Here is a 17,097-nt window from a genome sequence, read left to right as displayed (position 1 = left end):
TTGGGTTTTTGGGGTAATATCGCTGTTTTATGGGAATGTCGTCCTTCATCGTGATTCTGTGCTGCGTTATGTTCGAGCAGCCTCTTTGGCCCGGGAACGCCTCCATGAATCTCTTATCGCGTTCCTCCTCCCATTTCTCTGGGCATCCGGCCACTGCTACGGACAGCCTATCTTCCAGACAGCCGCCCCATCTCTCCCTTTTGGGTATCGTAACGCGGTGGCCTGTGCATGTCACTGTCGGGCCAAACTCGCTGAGGAAGTCCCATCCTAGCACCAGACTGTCTTCCATGCCTGACATCACCAGCAGGTTCAGGGTCTTTGTTTTGTCACCGAAGCTCATTCTTGCCTCATTCCTGCCTGCGACGTATATCTCCGTATGGCTTGCATTGGCCAACTTCACCCTTCTCCTTGTCGCGATGCGTTGTCCAGCGATTTCCGGGCTCTCTCCGAGTTCCTCAGAGATAAAGCTCGCCGTTGCTCCTGTATCCAGCATGGCTTTCACTACCTTGCCCTCTACCTCGATGGTCGCTGTCAACTGCTGCTCTTCACCGGAAAGTCCTCTTATCAGTTTTGAGAGGCAGCACCGTGCGATCCCTGCTCTCCTCCCTGTTGCTGGGACCGCTGCGCATTGCCCGACCTTTGGCAGCATTCTGTGCTCCTTACCCCTATTGCGCCGCACATCTTGCAGAACAATATTCGTGGGTTCCTGCATCCGCTGGCCCAATGGCCCATGCCACCGCATCTGTTGCATGCTTGTGCTGGGTTTTCAACTGAACCCTGCCTTGGTCCTGCTGTCCATTGCCGATCTGGTCGTTGTTGGGCTGCCCTGTGCTGGGTCTCAGGCTGCCATCTTGGCATCCACCCTTGACTTTTGTTTTGCTGCTCCGGCGGACCTTGGCGCACTTCCTCCCTCTGCCACCTTGGCGTCCATTGAGCGTTTTGGACGGCCGGGTGGTGGAACTCTCTTTGAGCCCTGGCCTTTAGTAGTTCTGGCATAGCCCTCGGGATCGTGTTTATGTCCAAACCATAGGTTTTCGCAGACCATGTCACTCGGTCGAGGAACTCTAGCGGGTCTCCTGTTCCGTCGAACCGAAACGACCAGTCCCGCACCTGTCTGGCCACTTTGGCATAATCCACTGGGGCCGGGACATATTTTCTCGATTGTGGCTCCATGCTCCTTCCTATTTTTTAATCTGGTACCGCTAAGCTTGCTATAAACCTTTCGGTCTCGCTGGTCGCTTTCTGCCTGGGGGTGGATCTCTGCCCAAACTTTTCCTCGAGCCCGTGAGTCAACGCCAGTACTTCCTCGTCCTTGGACTAGTCGACCCACTTCGCCACTAGTGATCTCATGGTTTCCACCGTCCCGTCTGCTGGGCGCCAGGTGTAACGAACTGTTCCTACTGCTTCCGCTCGCCACAGTTTGCCGCGGCTAGCTCAAGAGTTTGCGGGTCTGTTCCACCGAATTTATAGTTCGACGTGATTGCCCGAGCCCAGAAATAATACAAATAGCGAAACGTTATAAACTCTTTATTTCGTATGCTCTTCTCAATACAAAAGATCTGATTCTTGATCCCGGACACGGGCTCTGCTCACGAGCGTGAGTTCACGAGCCGGCTTATCCGTGCCTTGCAGGATCATGCCTGTTGGTTGCGAAGTCGGAGTCGGTAAGGCGTACGCCAGACGTATCCTTCCCTCACTTCCTTGCAAGGCTACCTGCCGTGGTCGGGAATGGCCCCACTCGACTCCGATGCCCTGGGCTCTTAGAGGAACCGTCTGACCAACGGGTCCTTTGTTGGCTTGTTCTTCCTGGAACAACGCGCGTGAGTCCCCGAGTAGGCCTATCCTTGCTTCACAGGAGGATTTCAGGAGTCGGTAAGGCGTACGCCGTGTTCGGGAATAAACCAACTCGACTAAGGATCGACCAACTATATTCGATGTTTGCGATATACATCCGTTTTAACATTCTTGTTTTAGGTTTCACCTGTTTTTTTATGGTGTTTGAAATTGTTCATGTTTGATTAAAAGTATGTTTACAAGTAATCAAGAAAGCTGAATAGATTGATTAGATTAGATAGGTTGAATAGATTAGTTGAAGTATGGGGCTTGGCAACAACATATATTGTAAGTGAGAGGAAAAGGTTTTAGACGTTTCTTCGTCGCTGCGCGATCATACACCTTTTTGGGGTTTTATGGGCTTATCGGGTTTGACAGATGGCTGTAAATCTGGGTGAGCTCTCTAGACCGGAATTTTGTTGCAGGTGGGAGAAAGTTATTGTATGCAGGTTGTTGTCCTGTTGGATCTATATAGTTTCTTTTTGTAGGGCTCCCAGTTTTTTTTTCTTGGATTGCGTAGTGCTAGCTGAGTGAAGTTTACGAATTTCACCACTTATTCGGAGAAGTAGTGTTTCTCTAGGACTCTGCAGAAAACGAACGTGTCCGCTTGGTACATCAAGTACCTCCCCTCTTTTCTTGACGATGGAGGTAGGCATTGAGCTGTTATTATTTGCTGTCGTCCACCAGCTGCCCGAGTGGGTGCGGGGGGAAGGCATCCTGGTCGGGGCCCAAGTACGCCGATTATAACCTCAGAGGCTTTTTATTACATACTACATATTCTTCATTGCTGAAATTAGGTAACAAAATGTTAGGCAAAACCCAAAACCCCAAAACCCAGGAGTAGGCACCTCGAGCAAGGAGATCGCGCTGAATGCGAAAAGACAGAGGTCGACCGAAGGTAGAACGCCCCAAACGAAGAAGAAGAAAGTGCAGCCACAGCAGGCCAATGGATCGTTCGCCGAGCTAACTCTGGGACCAAACCTTTTTTGGAGTCCTTGATATGGGATCAAAGGATAGTCTAATCCTCAAGGACTTCTGATCCCTCAGCACATGCTGTTCCACCTTAAATTGGGATGATTTGAGCAAGGGAGTGTCCCGACTACGATAAGCCAGCGTCCATGGCAGAGACATGACCGTACCAGGACCGGCTTCCAGCCGCCTTCGCGTGGAGAGTAAAGTTGCACTGCCAGCGGTGTATCAGTTACGGTACACAATGGCTTGCGAGTTGGTTCGCCTGTTGTTCCCGTTGGATAACGGCCTTGTAAAGAATTAAAAAAAATACAAATTACGTGTTTGATTACGAAGACTTTTGCCGGAAGCGCATGACCGTTTACAATCGTCTATATTGCCAGTGAGTGAGCAGAGGCCGGGAGCAATCCAAAGCCATAAAGAAATGGAAAAAAAAAATTTTTAATTTAAAAAAATTTAAAAAAATTTTTAATAATATTGTTTTTTTTTTTTTTAATAATTTGTTTACTAACGGAAAATATTTTTTTACTGTCGATATAAATACCCTTTTACCTATACCTATACCTTTTATAACAAAAATACATTATTTAATCATCTTATTTAGTCCAAAAGTTTTAATTTTTCCAAGTTAAAAGTGCTACTTTGCGGCTTGAGGAGTCGAACTCCGTGGGCGAAGGAACGAGATAGGAAGGCAGTGGGCGCATATTCGAAAGATTCCGAGAATCTTGTCTGACACAAAACCATTAATTTTTATTCAGCTTTATTTCGTTATTAAAAAATACAGCATAAAAAACAAACTTGTTTTAATTGTCAAAAAGTATAACATTATGAATTGTTTCAGAGCATCAGGAACAGTTTTATCTTTACCTTATCATATCTGTCGCCGCCGGATTAGTCCTTATTTTATCCATACTGATGGGGCGGATTATAGTGCAAAAACGTTATGGAGACTGTGAAACTCATTTATCCAATGCAGAATGTTCTGAAACAGTCGAGAACGTTTCGGGTGTCATTAAAAAAAATCGCCCAAAGGAACATCATGAAATAAACGGTGCTAAACCACAAGAACATATGAGAGACTATAGCTGTAAAATGGACCACGACAGTACTTTAAAATGTCAGAGACCTCTGCCTAGCTTATTATTCCGGGACGAAACCCCAGAGGTAAGTTTCTTAATTAAAGTCAATAATTGTACAAAAAAAAAAAAAAAGGAGCGGGTATTGTAGAGATTTCCGACTTATTATATCCTGTACTTCTACCATGTAAAGTTTATAATTATGGACTCTTTCCTTAATAAAATGTCTTATTGAATTTAGATTTTTAGGTAAGAATTAGGTATTAAAATAGTTTGACATTTTTGACAAAACGTTTTTCAAAAACTTGTTTTACCTGGTGCCAGAGAGAGCGCCAAAATCTTATAGTTCTATCTCTTATAGTCTCCAAAATCTACGCGTTTAAAATTTTAACACTTTAATCCATAACTCCTTTAAAAATCCGACGATCTGGCTGAATTTTGTTTTCTAAATATAAATTACCCATAAAAAAAAGAGGTGGGAACAGGGAAATGAAACAAGGGGAATTGAGAGGGTTGGATGCTGAAAACTTTACTAGGAGATATGCCGAAAACAAAAAAATTGTTAAAATCGGTTGAATTCACGCGAATTTGGATTTTCAAAATTCACATCATAAAAGTAAGCACCGGAACGTGCTTCAACACCAAAATTTTTATAAAAAGTAAAAAAAAAGTTTTTTGGAACATACGATTTTGCTCAAATGCCTGTGACCTTGTCTGTGACACTCTAATTGTGGAGCAAAATTATGCCTGCACCCATAACCACTATTTCTTAAGATTTTACCATCAGGGTTGCCCTGGTCGACGATTCCGAACAGAATGGGACTGCTTGCAAACTCCGTGAAGGACCTATTCGTCAGTGTGCGCCGCCGCTTTGCAGTGGTAAACATTTTGGGATCGTTTTCGAGTTGCAGTCGTGACTCATGCTTTGCTGAGGTGTATCTGTATGTTTTTAAGCACTCCTCGGTGTTCTTGATTAATTCGAGGTTATATTCTCCTCAACTTAATTATTCTCATGTATTAATTGTTTACGCAGATACATGTTTACGCTTATTGTTCACAAAAGTTTATAAAACTGCTTCGGATCCTGAGTATATTGTATCCGGCAGCGGCGAATATAATTCCTGTAACATTTGACATTTGACCGAGCTAGTAGATATCTTGAAAAATCCACTGCAGGATTTTTTTAATTTAAGAAAGAGCCTGGTTTTAGTATTTTTTAAGTTTGTAAGGCACCTTGTAAACCAAGGAGGATTTGTTCAAGCGGCCAGATATTTCCATGGTAAACTTAAGTCAAAAAATGTATTTAAAATATGGTAAAATTCTTCTAAGGTGACATCAAAGATTATAAAGTACATAGATGGGACATCTCATACAAAGAAAAATTTTCTATGGCGGATGAGGGACAACGAATGAGAGATAGCCGAGGGGTAGAGTGATTGGCTGATGTGCAAAGTAAAACGAATTCAAACCAGGCTCGGGACATCCATTTATTTAATTTTAAATCTATTTATATTATATATATGTATATATATTTTTTTTTTTTATATTAAATTACTTCCTATATTGGAGGATTTTTTGAACGGGCTAACGCCACAGCCATTCATTTTTGATACAGTACTTATCGAACGCATGTCCGCTAGGGATTCTATTAAATCGTTTTGTGTCTATACGGTCGAAAATATCCGTTTTATAAAACCAGGGTTTCTTGATGATAAAAGGCCTAACATAGAGAATACGTTATAGTCTCTTTCCCAATCATCTTGAATATAATGAAATATATAGTTGATCGCATCATCCATTCAATGTCCATCGAACATATTTGAAGGAGCCGTGTATAGAACCGTTCTTTGTTGTTCTATCAGCATTTCGTTTTCCAAAATATTTGCATGGGTGAACTACAACCTTTAAAAGCTTAGGACAATTTTCTACTTTGGAGAATATTTCCTGGGCAATATGATTGCTGGATCAGTTATTTTGTAGAGTTTGAATAGCGCCAAGGCTATCCGTCAGTATGGCTATCTTCGGAAAGCAGTTGGAAATGGCAAAATCAATTACTTTTTCCAAGGCTAGAAGTTCAGCGGTCATAGACGACAGCTTTTTGTATGTAAAGAAACTATCAACAGTATTTGAATTTGAATAAAAAAATGTATGTAAAATGTAAATTAATTTGTATTTATTGAAGTCGAAAATTTTGAATTATAGTTATAGCTGAATTGTATTTGTTAGTTGTTAGTCTGTAAATTTACTCTTAGATAGAAATATTAAAAAAAAAAAACAAACAAAGTGACAGTGACACTGTGTAATTACACACAAAAACAAAAAAAAATACCTACAATTTAAAGAGCTGCTCGCGACGCGTCCGTGAAGTGGAAAATAAAAACCAAAAATCACCGCGTCGTGAAACCCTCAAGCCTCCAGGATCATCACCGCAGGATCATCACCGCAGGATCTTCGCCACTCATCGAAACCTATCTACTTCCATGCCGTGCACCTGCATCGACTGCAAAAGGAAAGTGGCAGCGGGATTAAAGGATCCCAAGGCAGAACCCCAGGTATTTGTGCGAAAAATTGAAAGTTAAGAAGAGACAAATTAAATCTTCGTCTTGTGCTGAAATATTGCACCCTCCTTTCAATTCTTAACGCATACGTACTTGAAATTAGTAGAGCTTAAAAATTTGAGTAGTTTAGTTAAAATTATTAACAAACTGCCTGTGGCTAAAATTGACAAAAAACATAAATACATATCCACATAACTGTCGCCCTCCCCTTTACCCCTCGTTCGTTTTCGCCAAACAAAATAGTTAAATTTAGTGCAGCCAAACATTTATTTATATACAAACATATGTACAAATATAATACATATTTACGTGCATAAATAATTTGGCGTGCATACAAATATATGCAGCGGTAAAATTTTCGTTTTCGCTCCAACCGTTGTCCGCTGCTATATATGTATGTATGTATATGCATTAGTTTGGCGCATTTTATTTTACCGGAACGCCAAGTGACGCGCTACCCTATAATTGTGAGGTATACACCTTTTTCGGTGTCATTGGCAACCAACTATTTTTTTGGATACTCAGTGCCTCGACTATCAACATTATTCGACTATCAAATAATTAATTAATTATTTTATCTTTTTCGCCATATTAATTAATTATTTTTCGTTTTCGCTAGATATTAAATTAAATATCTTTTTTCGTTCGTTTTTTAAATTTAATTTATTAATTAAATAATTAAAATAAAAAATTTTTTATTTAGTCAAAAATTTTATTTTTGCTAGTTAACAAATAAATGAAAAAATTTTTATTTAAAAATAAATACAAAAAATTTTAAATTTTTTATCATCGTCTGTTTATTAAAAAAAAAAAAAAATAAATTTTAAAATGGAAAGTAATAAACAGAAACTAAAATCCACGACTCTTGATGAATTAAGAAGAAGATTAAATGTCAGGGTAAAAAGCATTCGCCGGTTAGAGGAACGTTTGAAAGCTGGGTCAGTTCCTTTAGTGAAGACCGAGATAGAGTGCAGGCTTCAGGTTTTAAATGAGACAATATTTAAGGCAAATGAGTTGCAAGACCAGATCGAGCAATTAGATGAGGAAGATGAATTTGGAGCCGAGTTGGAAGAATTAGAGATAACAACTAAGGCAAGGGTGATGTCTTTATTAAATGCTTTCACGTTAGCTGAAGAGTCCCCACCAGCTACTGCAATTTCACGGCCCCAACTCGAGCTCGACTTCCCAGTTTGGCATTGCCTAAATTCAGTGGAAACTATTCGGAGTTTAAAATTTTCATGAGTCTCTTTGAGACATTAGTAGACAAGGATGTGAACATTCCTGTTATCGAGAAATTTAACCATTTAATTTCTTGCCTCTCTGGTGAAGCCTTAGGAACTATCAAGGCATTCCAAGTCACCGAGAGTAATTACGACAAAGCTATTGCTAGTCTAAAAAGAGTTTACGATAACGAATGTCTCATCTTTGCGAACCAAATAAGCAAATTATTCAGCCTTCCGAAAGTTTCGCAGCCGTCTGCGTCGTCGTTGAGAGGTCTCATCGACACAGTGTCATCGATCTATGGGTCACTCTTATCCATAGGAGATGACACTAAAATTGCAAACTCAATGATCATTCATTTAGTTTTGAGTAGAGTAGATCCAGTGACCAGAGAAAAATGGGAAGAGTCACTGGATTATGAGGAATTGCCGCTGTGGTCCGATTTCGAAAAAATATTAAACCGTAGGTACCAGCACCTGTCCGCTGAAGAGACTGGCAAGCCAAAACAGGAGAAAATTTGGTTCGGGAAGCAGCACAATAGGAGTTCGTTGGCTTGCTCCGCTTCCAATAAACAAGCTTGCAGTTATTGCAACGCACAAGACCATAGTCTTGCCCAGTGTAGTCCGTTCGCTCGCCTTGCTGTAATGCAACGGTTTGAGTTTGTCAAGTCAGCCTCATTATGTTTAAATTGTCTGCGAAAAGGTCACACGGTTGCGAAGTGTAAATCGACAAGATGTCAAATTTGTGCAAGATCGCACCACAAACTTCTGCACCGATTTACTGTGACCGACAATAACTTGGCGTTACCACCACCAAATGAACATCCTCCTCCAGAGCTACATCTTGATGGCCCTTCTACGTCGATTACTGAATTACTGAATTACTGAAGAACTTGCTCAACGCTTACAGATCCGTAGGGAGGAATCGTGTATCAACTTGCTTGGAATTGGTCAAGCTAATTCCCAGGTTAAGAAAAAGATACACAATGTGGTGAAGTCAACGGTTAATGGTAGTGAGTTTCCGTTCGACTTTTGGATTTTGAGAACTATCTCGGGTTATCACCCTGACCAGTCAGTGAACGTGAAAGATTGGGACCTACCAAAGAACTTGCCGCTAGCAGACCCATATTTCTACAAACCTCAGCGGATAGATATGTTAATTGGAGCTGAGTCATTTTTCGAATTGTTGTCCGTTGCCCAAATAAAACAAGGGCCAAACCATCCCATCCTCCAAAAAACTCTCCTTGGATGGATAGTATCGGGAAAATATAAGGCAAATACCTCAACTCCTCAACAGCCTGTCTCTAGCCTGAATTGCCAAGAAGAACTACTCGAGTCGATAGATGGCAATTTGAAAAAATTCTGGTCGTTGGAAGAAGTACCAACTTTCAAAAAGCTTTTGTCACCTGAACAAGAGTTATGTGAGGAACATTATCAGAAAAATACAGTTGTGCTGCCTTCAGGTCGATTTGAAGTCAGGCGGTAATTTAAATCGGATCCAAGCGTTTTGGGAAACTCGTTCGAGGTAGCCAAACGCCGTTTTTTGTCGCTCGAGAAAAGATTATCTCGAGATCCGAATTTAAAGAAAATCTATGTGGAATTCATGGAAGAATACGAATCCTTAGGTCATATGTCCCCTACAAGCAATGATGTTCTTGCTACTCCACACTACGTCATACCCCATCAGTGTGTCTTACGGCCTCAAAGCACATCGACCAAATTACGAGTCGTGTTTGATGCGTCTTGTAAGACATCAACACATTAGTGTCTTAACGATCTGTTGATGGTTGGTCCTACCATCCAGGAAGAGTTGTATTCAATTCTTCTTAGGTTCCGGCTGAACAGATTCGCTCTGATAGCCGACATAAAAAAGATCTATCGCCAAGTAATGGTAAATGGAGCCGATAGGCGATACCAGTTGATAGTGTGGAGGAAAGACCCATCAGAGTTTGAAATTGATGCTTCAGTCATGGGTCAAAGGGCGACCAAGCGGAACATCCTTTCGGTGACGTCGAAGTTGTTTGTCCCCCTTGGCCTATTAAGCCCTATACTTATAAAAGATCCTATTGCAGGAACTTTGGCTAAATAAGCTAGATTGGGATGAGTCAATTCCACTGCACTTAGAAACAGCGTGGAACAAAATACAAGTTGCCCTGTCGCAATTAGAGGACATCTAAATTCCGAGATTCGTGTTTACCGAGCCGATGTCACCGATTCAAATTCATGCCTTTTCTGACGCATCGATGAGAGCCTGTGGAGCCTGCGTCTATATTCGTTGCAAATCTGCAGAAGGTATTAAAGTTTCATTGTTGACGGCAAAGTCCAAAGTAGCGCCGCTCAAGACAAAGACGCTCCCCCGTCTTGAGTTATGTGCCGCTCACCTTCTCGCAGATCTCTGCCGCAAGATAAAGCCTCTAATAAAAGTTCCGATCGAACGAAGTGTATTTTGGTCGGATTCAGAAGTAACTCTTCATTGGATTCGTTCCCATCCATCGTCGTTGTCAACGTTCGTATCGAATAGAGTAGCTGAAATTCAAGAGTGGTCAGATGATAGCACGTGGCGGCATGTACCAACTAAACAGAACCCGGCAGATATAGTGTCCAGAGGTGGAGACTTAAAGGAGACTGTAGAATCGATCTGGTTTACAGGTCCATCGTTTTTAAAGGAACCGGAAGATAAGTGGCCGACGAGCCCCCGGTTTGATCCGTCACCAGAACTTCTACAGATGGAAGCGAAAAAGAATGCGGTCGGATTAACCGCAATCGTATCTACCTCAGATTTGTTGGAAGTGATAGAAGGTTATTCCTCTCACCTAAAACTGCTGCGAGTGTTCGTTTATATGTTCCGCTTTATAAGGAAATCGATGAAATTAGTAGTGAATTCCGATATTGTTCCAAGAGCACGAGTATCAAGATGAAATAGAAAAGATCCGAAAAAATTTAAGTGTTAGCCCTAGCCTACAAAAGCTAAATCCCTTTCTACACGAATCTTCAGAGGCTGGGCTTAACTTTTCGTTGTTGCGGGTTGGGGTAGGACTAGCTAATGCTCCTATATCGTACGATGCCAAGTTTCCAGTATTGTTGACAAAACGCTCTCAGTTTGTTCAGAGCTACGTCCGATACTTGCACGAGTCGAATTTTCATGTGGGTCCACGAGCACTTGTGAGTCTTTTGCGACAGCGCATATGGATCGTAAGTGCGAAGGAAGTCTGCAGTCAGACAGTACGGTCATGCATACGCTGCTTTAAATGCAAGCCTGGTCTGATGACTCAAATCATCGGTGACTTACCCTTAGATAGATTCGTGCTCTCCGCCCATTCTCCATATGTGGTGTTGATTTTTGTGGCCCTATTGATACGACATTGAAAATTCGTGGTAGGCCACCCTATAAGTCCTACATTGCCTTATTTGTTTGTTTTGCGTCCAAGGCAGTTCATTTAGAAGTAGTTTCCGACCTTTCAACTGATTCCTTTTTATTGGCTTTTCAAAGGTTCGTTGGGCGCCGAGGATGTCCGCAGATCGTGCACTGCGACAACGCGACGAACTTCGTCGGAGCGAGTCGCCAGTTCGCAGACCTTCGTCGGAGAATCGAGGACGAGGTCGACGCGGTCACGCAATACGCATCAAAAAACGGATGCGTGTTTGCGTTCATACCGCCGCGGGCTCCGCACATGGGCGGACTATGGGAGGCAGGTGTGAAGTCTGCAAAACACCTACTCCTACGAGCGGTAGGGAACGCCAGACTGACCGCGGAGGAGCTGCAGACCGTCCTCGTTGGAGTCGAGGCCGTCCTGAACTCACGACCCCTGGGGGCTCTGAGTCAGGACCCAAGCGACGGCGAGGCGCTTACTCCCGGGCACCTGTTGACAGGCGGGCCGCTCATCGCCCCACCAGCACCGCGGACCCCGGACCAGCAGGGTCTAACGTGCTTGCGGCGATGGCGGCTTGTCTCGTCAATCAAGCAAATTTTTTGGCAGCAATGGTCCCGGGAGTACGTCTTGGCCCTACAGGCGCGGTCGAAGTGGCAGAACAAGGAGGACGACATCCGGACGGGCGAGCTGGTCCTGATCGCAGAGGATCACCAGCCACCACAACAGTGGCTCACGGGACGAGTAGGAGCAACACACGCCGGCGCGGACGGAAGGGTCAGGGTCGCCGTCGTCCGAACTAGCTCTGGAGCGGAATATAGGAGAGCGGTCCACAAGCTGGCGCGGCTGCCAGTTAGTTGAAGCCTGATGGAGGCCTTCAACGGGGCCGGTGTAAATTGATTTGTATTTTATTGAAGTCGAAAATTTCGAATTATAGTTATAGCTGAATTGTATTTGTTAGTTGTTAGTCTGTAAATTTACTCTTAGATAGCTTAGGGCGGAGCGGGAGCGAAAGCTCATATTCGCTCTTGTGCGAATTCGCCCCGCTGCGCCGCAATAGATAAGTTAGGCTTAAGATTAGAGAAAAATATAATCGAATTTATAACGTTGAAGAGGCAAGACCATTTCTTTCGTTTTCGTTTTCGCCCATTTTTTTAAATATTAAGCAGCCACCTATTAATCGTCTAATATCATTAATCGCCTTACCACAAGAACGCCCTATGTGGTGCATGAATTGTAAACGCTATCATCATAGCGTTTGATGATAAGATTCCATGCGATAGTGTAGGCGCCATCCGTTAGTTCCATTTGGTGTACATCTTGGTCTTGCTCTTTAGGCAGTGCTTGCTTGAAGAAATGGAACCGCTGAAGATTTGGTGAATGAGTTGCATAAACAGATCATGGAAGGCTGGCCAATCTGTAAACTTTCCAGAAAAGTGGCAACTTTGGAAGTTGGACTGCCGCACCAGGGCCAAGTATTTTAGGAGGCGTCGCTTGTTGCTCGGCGCACGCTGGTAGCTGACAGGGTAAAAGTGTTTCGGACTCCGTAGATATTAAACAGGACGCTGTGATAAATTCCTCTTCGAACTGGTCCGCTAAATTATCGACGAAGTATGGGTGTGTAGGGTAGCCAGCGCTTACAAACTCCTGATGATTCTTGTTGAATTGCTGGCTTAATAAGTTAAGTTTGGAAAGGCGCAGTTGGAAATAGGGCTTAGTTTTCCGAGAATTGCTGTCCTTTTTGAAGTTTATTTGGAGTTGATTGAGCTTATTTTGAAGATCTTTCTGGAGCGCAAATAAGCTGTCGGCGTTGCCACCCTTTCCTATTGTTTCAGACTCTGCACTGGAAGTGCTCGCTGGCTTGGCCTTGCTCATTTTGCGTATGCACTCACACTTATGAATGTATATGGTCTTAGAATGATTGACTGAATAAAATGCTTTGCTTAGGTCTGTATAAATTGCATCGCTTGGGTTCCTAAAGAAGATGTATTTAAATTTGAAATTGATGCTTCAGTCATGGGTCAAAGGGCGACCAAGCGGAACATCCTTTCGGTGACATCGAAGTTGTTTGACCCCCTTGGCCTATTAAGCCCTATACTTATAAAAGGAAAGATCCTATTGCAGGAACTTTGGCTAAATAAGCTAGATTGGGATGAGTCAATTCCACTGCACTTAGAAACAGCGTGGAACAAAATACAAGTTGCCCTGTCGCAATTAGAGGACATCTCAATTCCGAGATTCGTGTTTACTGAGCCGATGTCATCGATTCAAATTCATGCCTTTTCTGACGCATCGATGAGAGCCTATGGAGCCTGCGTCTATATTCGTTGCAAATCTGCAGAAGGTATTAAAGTTTCATTGTTGACGGCAAAGTCCAAAGTAGCGCCGCTCAAGACAAAGACGCTCCCCCGTCTTGAGTTATGTGCCGCTCACCTTCTCGCAGATCTCTGCCGCAAGATAAAGCCTCTAAAAAAAGTTCCGATCGAACGAAGTGTATTTTGGTCGAATTCAGAAGTAACTCTTCATTGGATTCGTTCCCATCCATCGTCGTTGTCAACGTTCGCATCGAATAGAGTAGCTCAAATTCAAGAGTGGTCAGAGGATAGCACGTGGCGGCATGTACCAACTAAACAGAACCCGGCAGATATAGTGTCCAGAGGTGGAGACGTAAAGGAGACTATAGAATCGATCTGGTTTACAGGTCCATCGTTTTTAAAGGAACCGGAAGATAAGTGGCCGACGAGCGCCCGGTTTGATCTGTCACCAGAACTTCTACAGATGGAAGCGAAAAAGAATGCGGTCGGATTAACCGCAATCGTATCTACCTCAGATTTATTGGAAGTGATAGAAGGTTATTCCTCTCACCTAAAACTGCTGCGAGTGTTCGTTTATATGTTCCGCTTTATAAGGAAATCGAAGAAATTAGTAGTGAATTCTGATATTGTTCCCTCACCTGTCGAATATAATGAAGCATTTAAGAAAATAGTCGAAATAGTCCAAGAGCACGAGTATCAAGATGAAATAGAAAAGATCCGAAAAAATTTAAGTGTTAGCCCTAGCCTACAAAAGCTAAATCCCTTTCTACACGAATCTTCAGAGGCTGGGCTTACCTTTTCGTTGTTGCGGGTTGGGGGGCGACTAGCTAATGCTCCTATATCGTACGATGCCAAGTTTCCAGTATTGTTGACAAAAACGCTCTCAATTTGTTCAGAGCTACGTCCGATACTTGCACGATTCGAATTTTCATGTGGGTCCACGAGCACTTGTGAGTCTTTTGCGACAGCGCATATGGATCGTAAATGCGCAGGAAGTCTGCAGTCAGACAGTACAGTCATGCATTCGCTGCTTTAAATGCAAGCCTCGTCTGATGACTCAAATCATGGGTGATTTACCCTTAGATAGAATTCGTGCTCTCCGCCCATTCTCCATATGTGGTGTTGATTTTTGTGGCCCTATAGATACGACATTGAAAATTCGTGGTAGGCCACCCTATAAGTCTGTTTGTATTTGTTTGTTTTGCGTCCAAGGCAGTTCATTTAGAAGTAGTTTCCGACCTTTCAACTGATTCCTTTTTATTGGCTTTTCAAAGGTTCGTTGGGCGCCGAGGATGTCCGCAGATCGTGCACTGCGACAACGCGACGAACTTCGTCGGAGCGAGTCGCCACTTCGCAGACCTTCGTCGGAGAATCGAGGACGAGGTCGACGCGGTCACGCAATACGCATCAAAAAGCGGATGCGTATTTGCGTTCATACCGCCGCGGGCTCCGCACATGGGCGGACTATGGGAGGCAGGTGTGAAGTCTGCAAAACACCTACTCCTACGAGCGGTAGGGAACGCCAGACTGACCGCGGAGGAGCTGCAGACCGTCCTCGTTGGAGTCGAGGCCGTCCTGAACTCACGACACCTGGGGGCTCTGAGTCAGGACCCAAGCGACGGCGAGGCGCTTACTCCCGGGCACCTGTTGACAGGCGGGCCGCTCATCGCCCCACCAGCACCGCGGACCCCGGACCAGCAGGGTCTAACATGCTTGCGGCGATGGCGGCTTGTCTCGTCAATCAAGCAAATGTTTTGGCAGCGATGGTCCCGGGAGTACGTCTTGGGCCTACAGGCGCGGTCGAAGTGGCAGCACCAGGAGGACGACATCCGGACGGGCGAGCTGGTCCTGATCGCAGAGGATCACCAGCCGCCACAACAGTGGCTCACGGGACGAGTAGGAGCAACACACGCCGGCGCGGACGGAAGGGTCAGGGTCGCCGTCGTCCGAACTAGCTCTGGAGCGGAATATAGGAGAGCGGTCCACAAGCTGGCGCGGCTGCCAGTTAGTTGAAGCCTGATGGAGGCCTTCAACGGGGCCGGTGTAAATTAATTTGTATTTATTGAAGTCGAAAATTTTGAATTATAGTTATAGCTGAATTGTATTTGTTAGTTGTTAGTCTGTAAATTTACTCTTAGATAGCTTAGGGCGGAGCGGGAGCGAAAGCTCATATTCGCTCTTGTGCGAATTCGCCCCGCTTCGCCGCAATAGATAAGTTAGGCTTAAGATTAGAGAAAGATTAGAAAATATACTCGAATTTATAACGTTGAAGAGGCAAGACCTTTCGTTTTCGTTTTCGCCCAGTTTATTCTTAAATATTAAGCAGCCACCTTTTTGTTTTGTTACTTGAAGTGTGAGATAAACTAATCTCGTTATACACATAACCTGTAAAATTTTCCGAAACTGAACCGTCCGTGTTATTATAAGAGCCGTCGTGTTATGCTAGTAAAGTAAAAATAATGACTTCCTTAGCTTGCTTTTTTGTTAATGCAGGTACCTTTAAAAAAAATTTGTGTCTAGGGATAATATGCGAGGGGAAGTAAAAATAGGTTTAATGGGAGCAATATGATTAAAAATGTTTATATATTTAGTATAGTAATCCTTACGCGAAGAATTTGGATTTAACTATTTAGAATAGGAAATAATATGCAAGGAAATAAGGTTTTCTTTACTTTAGAAAGTAGAATTAAGCAAGGAAACAAGGTTTTCTAATTGCACATGTAAGTAAGGCTAGGAGCATTACATATGAAATCTTATCGAGTCCCTAAGCAGAATCAGGGTTACGAGATTTAAGAAAGACAAGAAGTTCACGATATGTGAAGTATGAGATAGAATCTGTGTAAAGTAGGTCGTCAGGGAAAATATCATCAGAACAAATAGCAGTGTTAGGAGCTGTGGCTATTTGACTAAGAAAAGCGTGGTGGTCCGAGTCAGAAAATATACTTTTGGAAGGTTTTATTTGTTTATAAAGTTTAAGGGAATGAATTTTTCCCCACATATCTTTCATTGAGGTAGGGTCAGATAAATCATAAATATAAAAGCCTGTTTAGGTTATTCTTTCTCATATTATAAAAATAATTATTAAGTTTTCTATTACTGTTAATATAGGCAATAGCATCTGTCTAAAGCTTGGATTTTAAATATTTTTCAGATCGTTGCAACCTTGTTCAAAAGAATTAGTGTTTGGATTGGGTGCGGCATAGATACTAAAAAAGTTTATATTGTTTTTTAGATTGGTTGTACAGACACCAACTGCTTCAATATTAATGCCACATTTAATTTTCCTAAAACGTGTATGTTTTTTTAAATAAATTCTAACTCCTCCATACCCGTCGGCACGAGGTTTACAGATAAAATTATAATTTACTAGCCTAGAATTGTTTGAAATCCAGATTTCTAACAAAATTGCTATGTCTATATTATTATTAACTAAAAATAGTTCTAACAAATGTTTATTGTTTGTACAGGGGCGAATACAGGTATCTGCCTGGGGGAGGGCAATCATAATTATACCCTTGCAGAGAGTATTATAATTTTGATCAAAAGTGTGCAACGCAGTAAAGGAGACTTCTCCGACCCTATAAAGTACACCCAGTCCTTTTTTTACGCGATCTCTTTTTACGCGATTCCACTTTAACGCGGTTATTTTTGCAGCGCAAATTTTTTTTTTACGCGGATTTTTCACTTTAACGCGATTGCGATTGCGATTACTCTATGTGTATCAATTATTGCAAATCTAGTCATTTAGTTAGCGGTTA

General features: G+C 42.8%; 2 protein-coding genes across 11 annotated transcripts in view; both read left to right on the top strand.

Annotated features, from left to right (window-relative positions):
- LOC138926556 (uncharacterized) overlaps nucleotides 1–17,097 on the top strand; it is a 463,340-nt gene that overhangs the window by 232,215 nt on the left and 214,028 nt on the right. For 4 of the 10 annotated variants that reach the window (XM_070281099.1, XM_070281101.1, XM_070281097.1 and 1 more), the window contains 2 exons: nucleotides 3,644–3,966; nucleotides 11,147–11,892. In XM_070281099.1, coding sequence (XP_070137200.1) covers nucleotides 3,644–3,966; nucleotides 11,147–11,827 — 1,004 coding nt within the window. In that variant the 3' untranslated portion in view covers nucleotides 11,828–11,892. Of the gene's footprint in view, nucleotides 1–3,643; nucleotides 3,967–11,146; nucleotides 11,902–17,097 lie in introns of those variants that run through there. The other 6 variants (XM_070281100.1, XM_070281102.1, XM_070281103.1 and 3 more) reach the window with 3 other exon arrangements.
- On the top strand, nucleotides 4,469–15,431 carry LOC138926557 (uncharacterized). Its single transcript, XM_070281114.1, has 2 exons — nucleotides 4,469–4,811; nucleotides 14,614–15,431. The coding sequence occupies exon 2, from the start codon at nucleotides 14,795–14,797 to the stop codon at nucleotides 15,350–15,352; it is 558 nt and encodes a 185-aa protein (XP_070137215.1). The 5' UTR covers nucleotides 4,469–4,811; nucleotides 14,614–14,794; the 3' UTR covers nucleotides 15,353–15,431.

Source organism: Drosophila bipectinata, chromosome 3R (genome assembly GCF_030179905.1).
Source record: "Drosophila bipectinata strain 14024-0381.07 chromosome 3R, DbipHiC1v2, whole genome shotgun sequence".
Lineage (NCBI taxonomy): Eukaryota > Metazoa > Arthropoda > Insecta > Diptera > Drosophilidae > Drosophila > Drosophila bipectinata.
Note: the sequence above shows the minus strand (reverse complement) of the source record. Positions and strands in the feature narration are given on the sequence as shown.